Genomic DNA, 18,017 nt, shown 5'->3' on the forward strand with positions numbered 1-18,017 from the left:
TTCTTAAACTTCGCATCAAGTTAACATTAGACATACTATCACACCATTCAAAATGAATAGTAAAAGTGAACGGAGCGGATACCCAAGTAAGGCATGCTAAGTTATTCCCGCGCAGAAACAAAAAGACTTTCACTTTGTATTGGGATTTGGGAGTAGAAGCTTAGCTGAGAATTTTCTTTGGAAGTAAAAGAAAAAAAAAATGCAAAACAAGAGAAGGAAATTAGATATCCCAATTGTGATCATAGATATCAGTAGTAGTAGTGAAGAAGAAGAAGATGATGTTGATGATGTTGATTATATTGATAATTATAACACTTCTAGTGATGATGATGATAGTTCTGATAATACGAATTCGAAGAGGAAGAAAATGAGTTTTTCTAATAGTTGGAAGAAAGGGGAGTCCAAAATGTGTCATCAGTGTCAGAGGTCTGATAAAGAAAGAGTTGTGTGTTGTTCCAAATGTAAAGTGAAAAGATATTGTCTTGCTTGTATCAATAGATGGTAAGTACTATATTAGAAGTGGATTCAGGATTTAAACTTCGGGTTTTGACTTGTTTATCTTCCTTATCATGAGGGGACTTGGTTGAGGTTTTTTTTAAAGCTAAAGATTGAAACTTTTGATGATGTGGGCATAGTAATCCTAGTTTTTGGCTTCAGTTCAATTTATATGATGTAGTTTGACTTGACCTGGAGTTTAAGAAAGAAATGCTTTTGAAATATGTGGTTTAAATTATGTTTGTGTGACTAATGAGCCTTTTAAAGTTCATGAATATAGAAATATGTTGTTCTTTTTTAGACGGAGTAAAAATGAAAGTGAGTAGTATAAATTGGGATAAACTGATTATTTGATTATCATTTTGTGAGAGTTTTTGAAGAAATTTTGGGATGATCTTTTGTAAATGGCAATGGGGTAGAGAGGAAGGGAAAAGTTGTGGGGGGAAAAGCTAAAATGGGGCAGGGCGGGGCGGGCTAAGACTGTAGCAAGTTAAGTTGTGCCCTTCCCCGTCCTGCTTCACCCTGCCCTAGTTACAACTTACATACCTATTTTTTGCTAAGTACTTGTGCATTTTTTGTTTTGGTCATTGAGGTTGATGCTTGAAGACTTGGATCTTTGACAATCATATGATATAATAGTGTTTATATGAACTCTTTGATGATATTTATAGCATTGATGAATTAGCATATTTATATGATCAATTTTAATCAAATGTAATACATTATATATGTAACCATTGCCCCGATCACTCTGGCTACATCTGTTTGTCTGTAATCAGTTTCTGATGTTCATCATTTCTGTTTTCTATATGAAGGTACCCTGGGATGCTAGAGGAGGACTTTTTAAAAGCTTGCCCTGTATGTTGTAACTTTTGCAACTGCATAGCATGTTTGCGGTTAGATGGGACAGCAAAAGTAGGATTCTTTCAGTTCTTCTCTTTGTCTAATGCTCTAAAAACATTTAGTTATTGCAAATTGAGTGGTTCTCTTGTTTGCAATACAGCATTTGATGAATGTAGAAGTGAAGTTCAGTGATGAAGAAAAACTTGAGTACTCTAAGCACATTGTACGATCACTTTTGCCTGCTTTGGAACAACTTAATACCGAGCAAATGATTGAAAAACAGATTGAGTATCAGATTCAAGGTATTATAAATCTCTCAATCTGATACTAACAAGGTTATAGATTTGTAAAGAGGTGGTGTCACTTAGTAGGTTGTCATTTACTGTTTGTAACGCGGATTATTAATGTGAGTGACTCGATGTGATTTTGCAAATACTGATAGCGTTTAAGAAGGCTATGAGTTTTGGGGCTGTAATTCTTCAAGAAAAAGATTGTTTCATTGAGTACCATTTTTTCTTTCTTTGGCAGCATTGCCAGATTCGGAGGTTAAAATACCCAAAGCAAATTACGAGAAGGACGAGTGTATTTATTGGTGAGCATTCATATTTACTTTAGATTGTAATTACTCCCTCTGTCCATGAATAAGTGTCGCTTTAACTCATTTCACGCCCAATTAGAAAAACAATAAATGTAAGGTATACTTTACTAAGTTACCCCTATTTATTAGATGTTTTTGAGAATCGAATATTTTTAGGAAGTAGTTCTTTAATATAAGGGTATATTTGAAAACAATTACTATTTTTGTCTTGAATTCCTTAAGCGACACTTATTTTGCTAAAGCTACACTTATTTTGGGACGGAGGGAGTAGTTGATAAATTCACTGAATATTGAATGCCATCTGTTATTTGCAGCAACTATTGCAGTGAATTTATTGTTGATTTTCACCGGAGGTGTTCTAGTTGTTCCTATGAACTTTGCCTTACTTGTTGCAAAGAATTAAGGAATGACAACTTGCAAGCAGATGCATCCGAAGTGAGGATGCAATATATTTACAATGGACGGGATTATTTGCATGGTAAAGGTTGTAGTGTAGCTTCAGTCAAGAATGGAACTTGTGGTGGAACGACTAAAGTTAAAATAAGGGATCAAACTAAGGTGGCGATGACATCTAAATGGAAATCCGTGGAAAATGGTGCCATTCCTTGCCCACCCAAAGATATGGGAGGCTGTAGTAACGGAACATTAAATTTGAGATGTATATTTTCTGAGAATTGGATATCGCAGCTGTTACTCAAAGCTAAAGAAATATCTCAAAAATGTAAAGTGAAGGAAATGTATAATGATTCAGAACTGCACTACTCCTGTTCAAAATCTAACGGTGAAAATGGTACTTATGGTGGCAAGCTACGTAAGGCAGCTGCACGGGAAAGTTCTGATGATAACTATGTATTCTGTCCAGCAGCTGTGGATACTCGGAGTGCAAATTTGAGGCATTTTCGTCTATATTTAGCTAAGGGTGAACCAGTTGTTGTAACTAACGTCCATGATAATGCGTTGGGATTGAGCTGGGAACCTATGGTAATGTGGCGTGCTTGTCGACAAACCAAGAAGGCTACTGATGTTTTAAATTGCTTAAATTGGTGTAAGGTTTGTGTAAACATGCTTTGTAAAATCAGAATCAATTGAGGTGTAGTATATTATATTTTCCATGTTCTTACCTTAGTTTACTTTATCCTGGATACCATGCAGTTGGAAAAGAACATACACCAGTTTTTTATAGGATACACGGAGGGTCGCTTTGACAGTTACGGGTGGCCTCAACTCTTAAAGTTGAATGACTGGCCGCCATCAGGTCTATTTGATGAGCAGCTGCCGCGTCATGGTGCTGAATTTTCAAGTTGTTTACCTTTTATGGAATATACACATCCTCAATATGGCTATCTCAATCTTGCTCTAAGACTTCCTGATAACTGCGTGAAGCCAGATTTGGGGCCTAAGGCATACATTGCTTATGGTTTTCCTAAGGAGCTTGGACGTGGAGACTCAGTCACCAAACTACACTATGTTATGACTGATACGGTACGTTGGGCTCCTTCAAAATGTAGTGTAACAATTTGCTGGTACTGTAGAGATCTAAGTACTCCGAAATATTAGCATGCACTCTAACATTATGTATATTTTAGGTCAACATGTTGATGCACACTCAAGCAGTGGTCCCAACAGTTGAACAGCTCTCGGCCATAGAGAAGTTGAAACAGATTCACAAAGAGCAGGATCAGAGGGAATTTGTAGCTGATGCTAACAGGATGCATGAGAGCATTAAGGATTACGTCCCTAATGTAAACGAAAAATCTGTGCTGAAAGGGATGAACTTTTCTCAGAAGAAACAGAACTGTGATGGTTTGAAAGTTGAGAATAGTGGTAAATCTGAGAATAAGAAGTATTGCCTGCGAAGTGTAAAAGCTGATTGTGAAACAAAGAAAGACGGAGAGGATAGTAGTTCTCGTTTTGGGAAGGATAGGTCTGAAGGATTTGAAGAAGCAGATGGTGGTGCTCTATGGGATGTCTTTAGGAGGCAAGATGTTCCTAAATTGGAGGAATATCTCAGGAAACACTTCAGGAAATTTAGGCACATATATGGCTCACCGTTGCCGCAGGTAAAGATAAGCTGCAACTTTCATTCACTTCTCCATTTTGAAATTTCTAAAGTAATTTTATCTTTATCCATGTTTTGCCTCCCCCATGACTATAAGTGCACGTTGTCATTCAATGTTTCTGTCTCTTGACTTGTCACATCTCCATAGGATGTGGCCTGATATTTATCGTCTTGGTGATTTCCATTGTAATTGCTATAATGGTGTGATGTAAGTTATTTGTAATTCTCATAATAATCACTTTGATACTTTGTGTGAAAACATGTAATGTTCGTTATTGTACTTCGGCTCTGTTGATGGATGTTAGTTATGGTTTCTTATCTTTTATGGTTCAGAAATTACATCTCTTAGCTAGCCAACGTTACAATGGAAATTTGATACTTCATTAAACTCCAATATACTATTTCACCTGATATCCTCGTTGAATAATCCAAGAATATATTGATTAAACTCCAAAATATTGTTTCCATTACAGGTTGTTCATCCCATTTTTGATGAAACTTTCTACTTGACCACTGAGCATAAAAGGAGGCTAAAGGAAGAATATGGTCATCTTACTCTCTTATTCATTGCCATTTCCTTGCATGTCTCGTGCAAAAAGCAGTTTCGGAGTCTGTATCTTGCATTCACTATGCTTTCATTTCCTTTTGCAGGAATTGAACCGTGGACATTTATTCAAAAATTAGGTGAAGCTGTTTTCGTTCCTGCTGGATGTCCTCATCAAGTTAGAAATTTAAAGGTATGGAGTTAGTTCATCTCTTTATCCCACGTCATCCTATCGCCCTTTTTTTATAGCAAGTTTTTGTAGTATTAGGAAAGTCCAGCAGCGCATAAAACCGTCATTTTCTTTTCTTTTCCAGCAGTTTCTGCTTTTAGATCCCTGTCATAATCCTTAATATTGCTTTAGAAAGTATCATCTATCCTATACAGCTTCTTGAATGGCATCTTTTGTACTGCTTTATGAAGAGAAAGAAAAGATAATAAACGAAATTGAGTAATTTCGGTGACTTCTGGCGTTTTCATCTTTTACAGTCCTGTATCAATGTTGCTGTTGATTTTATTTCTCCTGAAAATGTGAATGAGAGCATCCGTTTGACTGAGGAGCTTCGCAAGATTCCCAGAAATCATGAAGCTAGGGAAGACAAGTTGGGGGTATTTGACTTCTTTTTTCACTACATTGATGTTATAATTGTAATATTAGTTTCTCGCTGAAATGAGTGTTTGCATGTGTAAAGATTACTAAATTCTGCGTGTGCCACTTCAGGTAAAGAAAATAATTGTTCATGCAATGAGCCAAGCGGTGAATCAATTGGAGAAGACACTATTGTAAGATTGTTGCTCCTTGTTTTCACAAAGTTGTGCTCTTATTTGCTTTTTGGTTAACATGAAACTTGTATATTTCGTTGAGAAAATGAACTTATATAACCTCTTTTCTCCTGTCTCGTAAAGTTTTCCTGCCATCTCTCTGAGCCTTGCATAAATTCTCATTTTATTAATGAGTTTCAAAAGTCTTCTTTCTTGAACTACCTGCCGTTCAAACAATGTCATTGCTTCTAGTGCTCTTCAGAAGGCTAAATACCCTTGTTTATGTACACTTAAAGTTTCTTTCTCTTCTTCTTCTTCTTCTTCTTTCGTGGATGCAAGTAGGAACTCTGAAGCAGGCATCGGTACAGGATTATCCTTATCACGTTCGATCAGCAGAAGTATAAATGTGAGCCACATTCCCAACAACTTTCATTTCCAAGTCGAACTTCATTATTTGGCTTTTTTTTTCTTCATTTCCTCCTTTTTAGTCTATGCCAGGACCAAGTACACCAAAATCTTCCTCCTCCGTTTCGGAAGATCTATCTAGTCGCAAGACTGCCAAAAGAGAAGAATATGTTGTTCCAACTGAGAATGAGAAACCAAGAACTGCTGAAGTTAACCTACGTTCTCCGCTTCCAGTTCTTGATCATCCGTCTTCATCAAACAAGGTTTACTCAATTGATTACTGATATCTCAACAGTTCCAATAGCTTTCATTTTTAAGTCAAAACTTCATTATTTGGCTTCCTTTTCTTTTCATTTCTCTTTTCTAGGCCATGCCAGGACCAAGTATGCCAAAATCTTCCTCCGTTTCGGAAAATCTATCTAGTAGCAAGACTACCAGAAGAGAAGAATATGTTGCTCCAAGTGAGAATGAGAAACCAAGAACTGCTGAAGTTAATCGACGTTCTCCGTATCCAGTTCTTGATCACCTGTCTTCAGCAAACAAGGTTTACTCAATTGATTACTGATATCTCAACAGTCCCAATAGCTTTCATTTTTAAGTCAAACTTCATTATTTGGTTTCTTTTTTTTCATTTCCTCTTTTCTAGGCTATGCCAGGACCAAGTATGCCAAAATCTTCCTCCGTTTCGGAAGATCTATCTAGTAGCAAGACTGTCAAAATTGAAGAATATGTTCCCCCAAGTGAGGATGAGAAACCAAGAACTACTGAAGTTAATGTACATTCTCTGCTTCCAGTTCTTTCAGCTAACAAGGTTACTCAATTAGCAACTGATATCTTTTCCGGTTTAGCTTTTCCTTGTTATTGATTATGTAAAAGTATGCATTATATTGTCAGGCTCAAGAAAACACATCGGTTCCTAGTCAAGAGTTGAAGCAGTTCATCGATATAGAGGACGTTGAATCAACTTTCCACACGGTTCAGTCATTCTTGAAGTCTTTACCAGAGCAGTATCCCAGCCAACAATCCGGCCTCCAGAGCAATAGTACTTCTTCAGCCCAAACACTTGCAAAGTTGATATTTGAATGTTCAATCAGACTACCTTTGGAGGCATTGGCTCATGATCCGATAAATGAAAAAGAAATGCATGGTGCAATTGCTGCTTTAAATGAAAATCCCTCATCATTGTTTAGCGATGAACAAGCCAAGCAATTGGTAAAACTCAAGTATGAATTCCCTGTCATGGTTAAGAAATGGAGGGACTTGGCACGAGCTGAATTAAGTTACCAGGAATGCTTGACCAACTTAAAAGAGGACAGGAAAAAACTGGATAATTGGATTAGATCAGAAGCAATGTTGAAGTCGGAGTATGATAAAAAGGAGGAACAAGCTAGGGAGTTGGAAGCATTACTTCAAGATATAAGGACCAGACAGAAAGAAATCATGGATGAACGACAAGAAGGGTCTAAAGAAGCTCAAAAACTCATGTTGTTAGCTCAAGAAAAATCTGTCAGGATAGAAAGCACTAGCAATGAATTGGCAACAACAAAGATGCAGATGGATGGCTTAAGGAAAAATTGGTCCAACTTTCAGTCTACATTCCCGTAGATGTTACATTCCGGTCTCCCCTTCTGTTGTCAGAAACCACAACTGTTTTAACTTTCTTGACGTTATGGTTCCTTGGACTAGATACATTTTGGAAGGTGGAGTTATAGTTCATCTGTATGTATAGATTGTTGGAGGTTTTAGGCTGCTTTTTCCCGGTATGTTGATGTTTTTGTAGATATTTATGGTTCACCACCTGATGAGTGATAACTGCTATGCAACTTTTGATGTTTACTAACACTAGTTCTTGAAGATCTCCGCGAGAAATTGAAAAGTCAAGCAATGATTTCAATATGTGTTTTCACTTTTCAGTGATTCTGCTGTACGAGCTTACAATGAATCAGCATTGGCTAGGTTTTAGTAAATTATGTGTGTGTTTCAGCTAGGCTCTACTATTAATTGTAGTTGCATTATATTGAAAACATTATGCCAATAATGCAATGGTACTTTGACACTAGTGTTGTTAGCTTTAAACTGAGTATGGAGTTTTTACAGAATGGTAAAATTATTTGGATCTTTGATTTTTCTTCCACTTCAACTTGAGATCGAAGCAAAGAAAAAGGAGCAGGAACAAGATCTTGTCGTCTCCCGCAAGGAAGATTCTGCAACAAAATCAATTGAATAGACAGATAAGTCCGGTAGCAAGTAAGTACAACTAATTTAGGGGTGTTGAATGAAGCTAAGGACATGCATTTTATGCCTCTCTTTATTCTGATATATTTGAATTAATTTTATTTCTTTTTATAGTAGCGCCACATAAAGAAATAAAGTAAAATAATTTAAAAGATATCACCTTAACTTTTAATGTTAGTCAATTATGCATTTAATGTAGTTATAAAATGTTCAATTCCTCACATGTGTTCAAGAGAGTGAGCACGCTCTTTGCACCACCTTAGCACACTATTTGCACCTCAGCACGATCTTTGTGTCACGTCAGCATCTGAGTGTATTTATTTATAACATTTTTCAGACAAAACCTAAGTGCGGCTAGTAAGACAGAAAAGAGTAGAAGTGCAGCTGAAAAGTTTTGTTGAAAGAGAAAATGGAAAACAAGGAAAAAGAATCATCAGATATGGATATCAGCACTAGTGATGAAGAAAAAGTTGATAATTCAATGGAGAAGACGAATAAGAAGAGGAAGAAAATGAGTTTTTCTAGTGATGGAGAAAACAGCAGGAAGAGAGGGAAGTCTAAAATGTGTCATCAGTGTAAGAAGAGTGACAAAGACAGACTTGTGTGTTGTTCCAACTGTAATGATAAAACATTTTGCCTTCCTTGCATCGAACGATGGTAAGAATTTAGACACCGAACCAGGATTTAAACTTGAGATGTTAATATTCCTCATCACGAGGGGGATTTGATTGAGATTTTTTTTGTAAAGATAAAACCTTTTGCCTTCCTTGAATCAATCGATGGTTAGAATTAGATGCCGATCTAGGATTTAAACTTGAGATGTTAATCTTCCTCATCACGAGGGGACTTGATCGAGATTTTTTTTGTAAAGATAAACCATTTTGCCTACCTTGAATCAATCGATGGTTAGAATTTAGATGTCGATCTAGGATTTAAACTTGCGATGTTAATCTTCCTCATCACGAGGGGGACTTGATTGAGATTTTTTTTTGTAAAGATAAAACATTTTGCCTACCTTGAATCAATCGATGGTTCGAATTTAGATGCCGATCTAGGATTTAAACTTGAGATGTTAATCTTCCTCATCACGAGGGGACTTGATTGAGATTTTTTTGGCCAAGGATACAGTTTGAAGATGTAGGCATATTAATCCTACTTTTTGGAGGGAATAGAATATTTGAATATCATTTTGAGAGTTTTTGATGAAATGTGGGATAATCATTTGCATAAATGGCAATGAGGCGGGGCATGCTAGGCAAAATTGTGGAATTTTTTTGCAAGTTAAGGCTAAACGGGGCAGAGAAGGACAGGACGCGCAAAAACGTTAGCAAGTTAAGGCTCACCCTTCCGCGTCCTGCCCAGTTACATCCCTATTTTTGCTAAATACTTGTGTGCTTTTAGTCGATGGTAATATTTGCTAATGATTGTTTCTGATGCTTAGCCATCCTTTATTACTGCAAAATATGTTAAGAGTAATTAGTTTTCTATTTGTCCACTTTGTAGGTACCCTTGGATACCAGAAGAGGCCTTCTTAAGTGCTTGCCCTGTATGTCGTAACCTTTGCAACTGTAAAGAATGTTTGCTGTTACAGGAGCTACCGAAAGTAGGATTCTTTCAATTCTTCTCATTGTCTGATATTTGCTCTAAAACATTTATTTATCGCAAATTGAGTGGTTCTCTTGTTTGCAATACAGGATTTGTTGAATATAGATGTGAAGTGCACTGATGAAGAAAAAATCGTCTACTCTAAACACATAGTACGCGCACTTTTGCCTGCTTTGGAACAACTCAATACAGAGCAAATGATTGAAAAGCCGATGGAGTATCAGATTGGAGGTATTAAATTTCTCTATTCGATAGTAAGAAGGTTATAGATTCATTTAATAGGTCGTCATTATTAATGTGAGTGACTCTACATAATCAAAGTGAAGTAGCTCAATGTGTTCATTTAGTATCATTTTTCTTTCTTTGGGCAGTATTTCCAGATTTTGAGGTTAATACACAAAAAGCAGAAAATGAGAAGACCAAGTCCATTTATTGGTGAGCATTCACATTTCTCTTAAGACTGCAATTATTTGATAAGTTCACCGAATAATGAATGTCATCTGTTATTTTGCAGCAACTATTGCAGTGCTTTTATTGTTGACTTTCATCGGAGTTGTTCTAGTTGTTCCTATAAACTTTGCCTTACTTGTTGCAAAGAATTACGGAATGGCAACTTGCAAGCAGATGCATCCGAGGTGAGGATGCAAAATATTGACAATGGACCAGGTTATTTGCCTGGAATGGCTGAAGTTATAACAAGGGATCAAACCGAGGTCGCTACGGAATCTAAATGGAAACCCATGGAAAATGGTGCCATTTCTTGCCCACCAAAAGATATGAGAGGCTGTAGTGAAGGAACGTTATATTTGAGGTGTCTATTTTCTGAGTTACTGATATTCGAGTTGTTACTGAGGGCTAAGGAAATAGCTCAAAAATGTAACTTGCATATAGATTCAGCACTGGACCACTACAGTTCAAAATCAAAGGGGGAACCTAGTACTTCTGGTCCCAACGTACGTAAGGCAGCTGCTCGGGAAAATTCTAGTGATAATTACTTATTCTCCCCAGCAGCTGTGGATATTCAGAGCACAAATTCAATGCATTTCCGGTTCTCTTTTTCCAAGGGTGAACCAGTTATTGTAACTGACGTTCATGATAGAGCATTGCGATTGAGCTGGGAGCCTACGGTAATATGGAGTGCCTGTCGACAAACCATGAAGGCTGTTGATATCTTAAATTGCTCCAATTGGTGCATGGTTCGTCTAGTCATCTATTATTTGAGCACTTATTGTTTATTTAGATAACTTGAGTTCTGTTCATATAGAAGTCTTGTTGTTTTCTCTCTAACTCTATTTAATACGCTTTCTGCCTTCATTAATTACGTGTTTTGTTTTCCAGCACGTATGCAACCTTTACAAGGTACACATTGCTTATGGATTTCCTAAGGAGCTTGGACGTGGAGACTCGGTCACCAAACTACACTATGCTCTGACTGATACGGTATGTTTGGCTCCTTCAACTGTAGTGTAACAAGCTGCTGTTACTGTAGAGATCTAGATACTCGGAAATGTTAACATGCACTCTAATCTTTTGGGGGGGAATTTAGGATGAAGTTACATTAAAAAACTTACAAAAAAGGCATATCCAAGTTCATGCTTAAGGTCTTATTTTTCTTTTAAATTATGTATATTTTAGGTCAACGTATTGATGCACACTGAAGCAGTGGTTCCAAAGGTTGAACAGCTCGTGGCCATAGAGAAGTTGAGACAGATTCACAAAGCACGGGATCAGAGGGAATTTGTAGCTGATGCTAACAGGATGCCTGAGAGCATTAAGACTAACATACCTAATGTAAATGGAAAATCTGTCTTGAGTGTAACAGCTGATTGTGAAACAGATAGGTCTGAAGGATTTGAAGAAGCAGATGATGATGCTCTATGGGATGTCTTTAGGAGGCAAGACGTTCCTTAATTGGAGGAATATCTCAGGAAGCACTTCAGGGAATTTAGGCACATAGGCTCACCGTTTCCACCGGTAACAATTTTAGCTATGTTATGGTTCACAAATTACATCTCCTAGCTACCCAAAGTTACAATGAAAAGTTGATAAACTCCAATATATGTTTTCCATCACAGGTTGTTCATCCCATTTGGGATAAAAGTTTCTACTTGAGCGTTGAGCATAAAAGGAGGCTAAAGGAAGAATATGGTTATCTTTTTCTCTTATTTGTTGCTATTTCCTTGCATGTCTCATGTAAAAGCAGTTTCTGAGATTGCATCTAGTGTTCACTGTGCTTTCATTTCCTTTTATAGGCATTGAACCATGGACTTTTGTTCAAAAATTAGGTGAAGCTGTTTTTGTTCCTGCCGGATGTCCTCATCAAGTTAGAAATTTAAAGGTATGCATTTAGTTCATCTCTTTATCCCACGCCATCCTATCATTCTTTTTTATAGCAATTTTTTGTAGTACTAGGGAAGTCAAGTTAGAGCCATCATTTTCTTTTCTTTTCCAGCAATGTTTTCTTTTATATCCCAGCCTTTAATACTCTCTCCATTTCAATTTGTTTGTCTTACTTTCCTTTTTAGTCCGCTAAAAAAAAATGTCTCTTTTCTCTTTTCTTACATAGATAACTATGTCTTCTTTTTCTCAAAGTACACACCATTTGATAGGCATGTTCTTCTTATGGGCTCCGATATTGTTTACAATAGTAAGATCTTAGTATAGTGAAACATAAATTTAGTACCTTTATAAACTCAGCTCAGTGACTTCCTGTGTGTTCATCTTTTACAGCCCTGTATCTACGTCTCTCTTGATTTTATTTCTGCTGAAAATGTGAATGAGTGCATCCGTTTGACTGAGGAGCTTCGCAAACTTCCCAGAAATCATGATTCTAGGAAAGACAAGTTTGGGGTATATGACTTCTTTTTTCTCCTCTATTTTGGTGATAAGAAGGGCTCCTGGCATGCTTCTACTCCTCTTAAGCATTTGTGTTCTTTGCCTCAAAAATATGGTCAAGAAAATATCAATAAATGTGGATTTTAATGGAAAAGAGCACCACTGTAGCATGACATGCCTATTTTGGTAATGTTGCAATCGATGTGTTTAAACAGTTCCACCGTCTGTGCAGCCTTTTGTATAGGGATTCTTTGGTGTTTGATCCTCTGTTGAAATACTATCTTCTCATTACATGTTACAAGTTTTACAATATGCACTACATTGTTTTGTTTTTAAAAAAATCAACTGTAATGTTAGTTTTTCGCAAAAAACAGTGTTTTCATGCGTAAAGATTACTAAATTCTTCTTGTGCCACTTCAGGTAAAGAAAATTATTGTTCAAACAATGAGCAAAGCAGTGAATCTTTTGAAGAAGACACTATTGTAAGATTTCTGCTCCTTATTTTAATTTGTTATCATCTGGTGTTTCTGTTCTAGACATGCTTCTATCTTCTGTCGGAACACATATGACAACCGACAAAAGGTAAAATATGGTAGTTATGCTGTTGCAGCATAATGCATTTGAGGGAAAAAATCAGTTGGGAACTCTTCCTCTGATCCAATTTGTGTCGCACACCCTCCTTTTTAGTCGTCTCCAGGAGAATGACATCTTTCTAATTTTTGTTTTCCTTCCATGGATGCAAATAGGAACTCTGAAGCAGGCATCGGTACAGAACTATGCTTATCAAGTTCGATCAGCAAAACTATAAATGTGAGCCACAGTCCCAACAGGTTTCATTTCTATGTCAAACTTCATTCTTTGGCTTATTTTATTTATTTATTTTTCATTTCTACTTTTCTAGGCTATGCCAGGACCAAGTATGCCAAAATCTTCTTCCGTTTCGGAAGATCCATCCAGTAGCATGGCTGCCAACAGAGAAGATCCATCAAGAACTGCTCAACTTATCCTGTATTCTCCACCTCCAGTTCTTTCACCAAACAAGGTTTATACTCCATCAACAACTGATATCATTATATTTCTCCTTTAACTTTACCTTGCTATTCTCATAGAAATTTATGTATGTAAAAGTATGCTTTATATTGTCAGGCTCAAGAAAGCACGTTGGTTCCTAGTCAAGCGATAAAGCAGATCATCAATATAGATCAGGACGTTGAATCAACTTTCCACACCGTTCAGTCATTCTTGAAGTCTTTACAAGAGCAGTATCCCAGGCAACAATCAGGCCTCCAGATCAACAGTACCACTTCTTCAGCACAAATTCATGCAAAGTTGATATATGAATGCTCCATCAGACTGCCTTTGGCGGTATTTGCTGATGATCTGACGAAAGAAAAGGAAGTGCATGATGCAATTGCTGCATTAAGTGATAATCCATCATCGTTGTTGAGCAATGAACAAGCCAAGCAATTGCGAAGACTCAAGTATGAATTCCCTTTCATGGTTAAGAAATGTAGGGACTTGGCACGATCCAAGTCAAGTTGCCAGGAGTTCTTCACCGACTTTGAAGAGGACAGGAAAAAACTGGATGATTGGATTAGATCAGATACAAAGTTGAAGGCGAAGTATGAGAAAAAGGAGGAAGAAGCTCGAGAGTTGGAAGAACGACTTCAAGATATAAGGACCAGGCAGAAAGAAATCATGGATGAACGACAAGAACTGTCTCGAGAATCTCAAAACATCTTGTTGCTATCTCAAGAAAAAGCTGGCAAGATAGAAAGCATCAGCAATGAATTGGTAACAACAGAAGTGCAGATGGATAGCTTGTTGAAAAAATGGTCCAACCTTAAGTCTTTATTCCCCTAGTTACGTTGTTACTAAGTCTTTTCTACTGTTGTCACAATTTACATTTCATATTACAAAAAAACATAAATAGAAGGCAGGGGTGTTGAATGAAGCTAAGGATGTGCATTTTATGCCTCTCTTTGTTCTGCTATCTTTGAATTGATTTTATTTCTTTTTATAGAAGCGCCACATAAAGAAATAAATTCAAATAATTTAAAAGATATAACCTTAACTTTTAATGTCAATTCATTATGTATATAATGTAACTAGTATCTGGAACGTGTGTTGCACGTTTATCCCTTATTATTTTTATTTAAAAAAATTATATTTATAAAGTTCAATTATAAAATAAGAAATGCAGAAATTAACAATTTTAATTCTGATTTAGTCTCTAATGATATGGATATGCCGATGAATAGCTATTTTTTTTCCAGATCAAACAACTCAGTTATTGAAGTAGTTTACAATGAATTTCTACTCGAAAAAATAATAAATACATGTAAAAGTCTTTGACGAAAGTAGCAAAGACATGAAGAAGAAATAAATTTAATTCTAGTTATTGCTGAAATCACAAATATAAAGAATATTTTTCATTTTATTTTTTTTGGTGCTTATATGAATTGCATTCTTCTTTTTTATATATACAGTACTATTCTTCAAATGAAAAAAGAAAAAAAATTAACGAACATTATTCTCCGTGGTTAATATTTTCGAATATCTTTTGACCACTCTATTTGATCTTTGTTTCCATAAGATGCAAATTAATTATATGAACCAAAAGATTAACTTAAGAAATTGGAATAAATAGTTCTAATTTAAAGATATATAATCATTCTTTTTTCATATCAAGCACTATACTGCTAAACATATTAAGATTGAGGCTTAAACCACACGTACATATATAAAAACAAAAGATATACGTGGAAAAAAAGAATCTCTAGCAGAATGAAAATGATTGAAAGAAAACTTATTGTATACCTTTATAGAGTTTTGTAATGTAAAGAATATGAAAAGGTTGTGGGAGAAAATTATTAATGAAGAAATTATATAAACATTGATCAACAATAACTAAGAAAAATATGATTAGAAACGTTTTTTTGGATTGTAATCAAGGAAAAAAAAGATTGTAATCAAGGAGATTATGACTGTCCATCTTCAATCTTTAAGTATTGAATTTAGTGTGAATCATTAAGTGTTGTTGGAATGAGTTTAACTGGAGAAACTAAAAGGATCAATAATTAAAGCTCAACAAAAAATACAAAATTGTTTAGCATTTTCTAATTTAAAAAATTAGTGAAGGGCATTTTAGTAATCCAACTTTGAACTCAAAATCTTCCCACTTTTAATATAAAATATGATTATAAAATGTTTTGAAAATGAAATGTGTTAGTATTAATCAAATTTTAAGTTATTTTTTGCCCCTCACATGTGTTCAAGAGAGTGAGCACGCTCTTTGCACCACCTTAGCACGCTATCTGCACCACCTCAGCACGCTCTTTATGTCACGTTAGCATCTGCGAGTATATTTATTTATAACAAAAATATTTTTATTTGTAATTGAATTTTGTTACTCATTACATACATATTTTTATTGAATTATAAATGTTCTAAATAATTTTAAAATTATATATATGAAACACACGTGCAAAGCATGTGCCCAGAAACTAGTAATTAAAATGAAGCCAAAAAGGCCAACTAAGCAAACAAAAATGACATGTGTCAATATTAATCATTCTAAGTTTATTTTTCCTCCTTCCTCACATGTGTTCAAGAGAGTGAGCACGCTCTTTGCACCACCTTAGCACGCTATCTGCACCACCTCAGCACGCTCTTTATGTCACGTCAGCATCTGCGAGTATATTTATTTATAATAAAAATATTTTTATTTGTAATTGAATTTTGTTACTCATTACATACATATTTTTATTGAATTATAATTGTTCTAAATAATTTTAAAATTATATATATGAAACACACGTGCAAAGCATGTGCCCAGAAACTAGTAATTAAAATGAAGCCAAAAGGCCAACTAAGCAAACAAAAATGACATGTGTCAATATTAATCATTCTAAGTTTATTTTTCCTCCTTCCTCACATGTGTTCAAGAGAGTAATTAAGCACGCTCTTTGCACCACCTTAGCACGCTCTTTGTGTCGCGTCAACATATGAGAGTGTATTTATTTATAACATTTTTCAGACAAAACCTAAGATTGCGGCTAGTAAGACAGAAAAGAGTAGAAGTGCAGCTGACAATTTTTGTTGAAAGAGAAAATGGAAAACAAGAAAAAAAAACATCAGATATGGATATCAGCACTAGTGAGGAAGAAAATGAGTTTGTGTAGTGATTGAGAAAACAGCAGGAAGAGAGGGGAGTCTAAAATGTGTCATCAGTGTAAGAAGAGTGACAAAGACAGACTTGTGTGTTGTCCCAACTGTAAAGATAAAACATTTTGCCTTACTTGCATCAAATGATGGTAAAAATTTAGACGTTGATTCAGGATTTAAACTTGAGATGTTAATCTTCCTCATCACGAGGGGGACTTGATTGAGATTTTTTGGCCAAAGATACACTTTTGATGATGTAGGCATATTAATCCTACTTTTTGGAGGGAATGGAATATTTGAATATCATTTTGAGAGTTTTTGATGAAATGTGGGATAATCATTGGGAAAATTGTATATAATAGCAAACTATTAATTCAAATTAAATGCTATAAATATAGTTTGATTTAATTGTACCCCATAGCAAACTGTTGCTATTTCACCTCTCTGCTGGTGAATCTCGCTCGCCACTCTCGTTCTCTCTCTCGCCTCTCTCGTTTTTTATACAAACGCAAGTGTATAAAGTGCGTTTGTGTTTGTATAAAGCGAGAGAAAATTGTGTATATACATATATTTTCGTTCCACTCTCCCAGATCTCGCCTCTCTCACTTTATACAAAACGCAAATGTATAAAATGCGTGAAAATTGTATATATACATATATTTTCGTTCCCCTCTCTCCCCTCTCCCAAATCTCGCTCACTCACTCGCCTCTCTCACTTCATACAATTGATCTTTTTGTATATGTATACCAAAACAGATTATACAACTGCTTTCTTTTGTATATGTATAGCGAAATATACATATTTATGTTTGCTATGGAGCGCAATTATGCAAACTTTGCTATAGCATACAAATATGAATTTTGTATTTGCTATATGTGAAAGTTGCTCATAATCATTTGCATAAATGCCAAAATCTTCTTCCGTTTTGGAAAATCTGTTGTTCATCTTGTATTCTTAAGATACTCAGAACAAAAAACTTTGAAAAACTTGGTAAGAAACAACAAAGTTTAAAGAGTATTTTCAAAACTAGGAAATTAAAACCAGTAGAGAAAATAGATCAGAAACAAATTAGAAACAATATACAAAATATTTTTTTCAAAGAAGAAAATTGAGTCAACTGAATGCACGGTGTCCCCTTAAGGAAATTATTCCCCTCAAGTACCCGAGGTTAATGGAATATATTCTCCCAGGATAGAATGATCTTATTCACCGGTGTATCGATATCTAAAATCAGGGTGTCAGTTAACCACTCAACGGCAGTAAAGTACACTTAGAACACTAGATTTAGTAGTAGAAAAAGAGGTCCAGATTTCCTTGTTGAAAAATAAGAGGAAATCCTCTATTTATAGACAACAAAGGGTAGTATGACCATATGTTTATTATGCCTTATCAGAAAGGTCACAACCCTTTGAAAAATTACAACCCTTCGAAAAGGTCACAACCTTTCACAAAAGGTAGAATGTTAGTAAGT

The 18,017-nt window shown here is 35.5% G+C and overlaps 2 protein-coding genes across 2 annotated transcripts; both read left to right on the forward strand.

The window, feature by feature from the left end:
• Positions 1 to 199: 199 nt before the first annotated feature.
• LOC125808707 (lysine-specific demethylase JMJ25-like) lies at positions 200 to 7,930 on the forward strand. The gene is made up of 19 exons (XM_049488361.1): positions 200 to 501; positions 1,311 to 1,410; positions 1,499 to 1,640; positions 1,867 to 1,930; positions 2,251 to 2,986; positions 3,089 to 3,418; positions 3,523 to 3,996; positions 4,469 to 4,541; positions 4,647 to 4,732; positions 5,026 to 5,145; positions 5,258 to 5,319; positions 5,641 to 5,704; positions 5,787 to 5,966; positions 6,071 to 6,247; positions 6,350 to 6,514; positions 6,598 to 7,304; positions 7,390 to 7,422; positions 7,618 to 7,659; positions 7,801 to 7,930. Exons 1-19 carry the CDS (start codon positions 200 to 202, stop codon positions 7,928 to 7,930), a joined length of 3,987 nt encoding a protein of 1,328 aa, XP_049344318.1.
• Positions 7,931 to 8,347: 417 nt separating this feature from the next.
• LOC125808708 (lysine-specific demethylase JMJ25-like) lies at positions 8,348 to 11,013 on the forward strand. Its single transcript, XM_049488362.1, has 6 exons — positions 8,348 to 8,595; positions 9,442 to 9,541; positions 9,633 to 9,774; positions 9,915 to 9,978; positions 10,058 to 10,739; positions 10,882 to 11,013. The coding sequence occupies exons 1-6, from the start codon at positions 8,348 to 8,350 to the stop codon at positions 11,011 to 11,013; spliced, it is 1,368 nt and encodes a 455-aa protein (XP_049344319.1).
• Positions 11,014 to 18,017: the final 7,004 nt, after the last annotated feature.

Source organism: Solanum verrucosum, unplaced genomic scaffold (assembly GCF_900185275.1).
Source record: "Solanum verrucosum unplaced genomic scaffold, falcon-dt-bn FXZP01000218.1, whole genome shotgun sequence".
Lineage (NCBI taxonomy): Eukaryota > Viridiplantae > Streptophyta > Magnoliopsida > Solanales > Solanaceae > Solanum > Solanum verrucosum.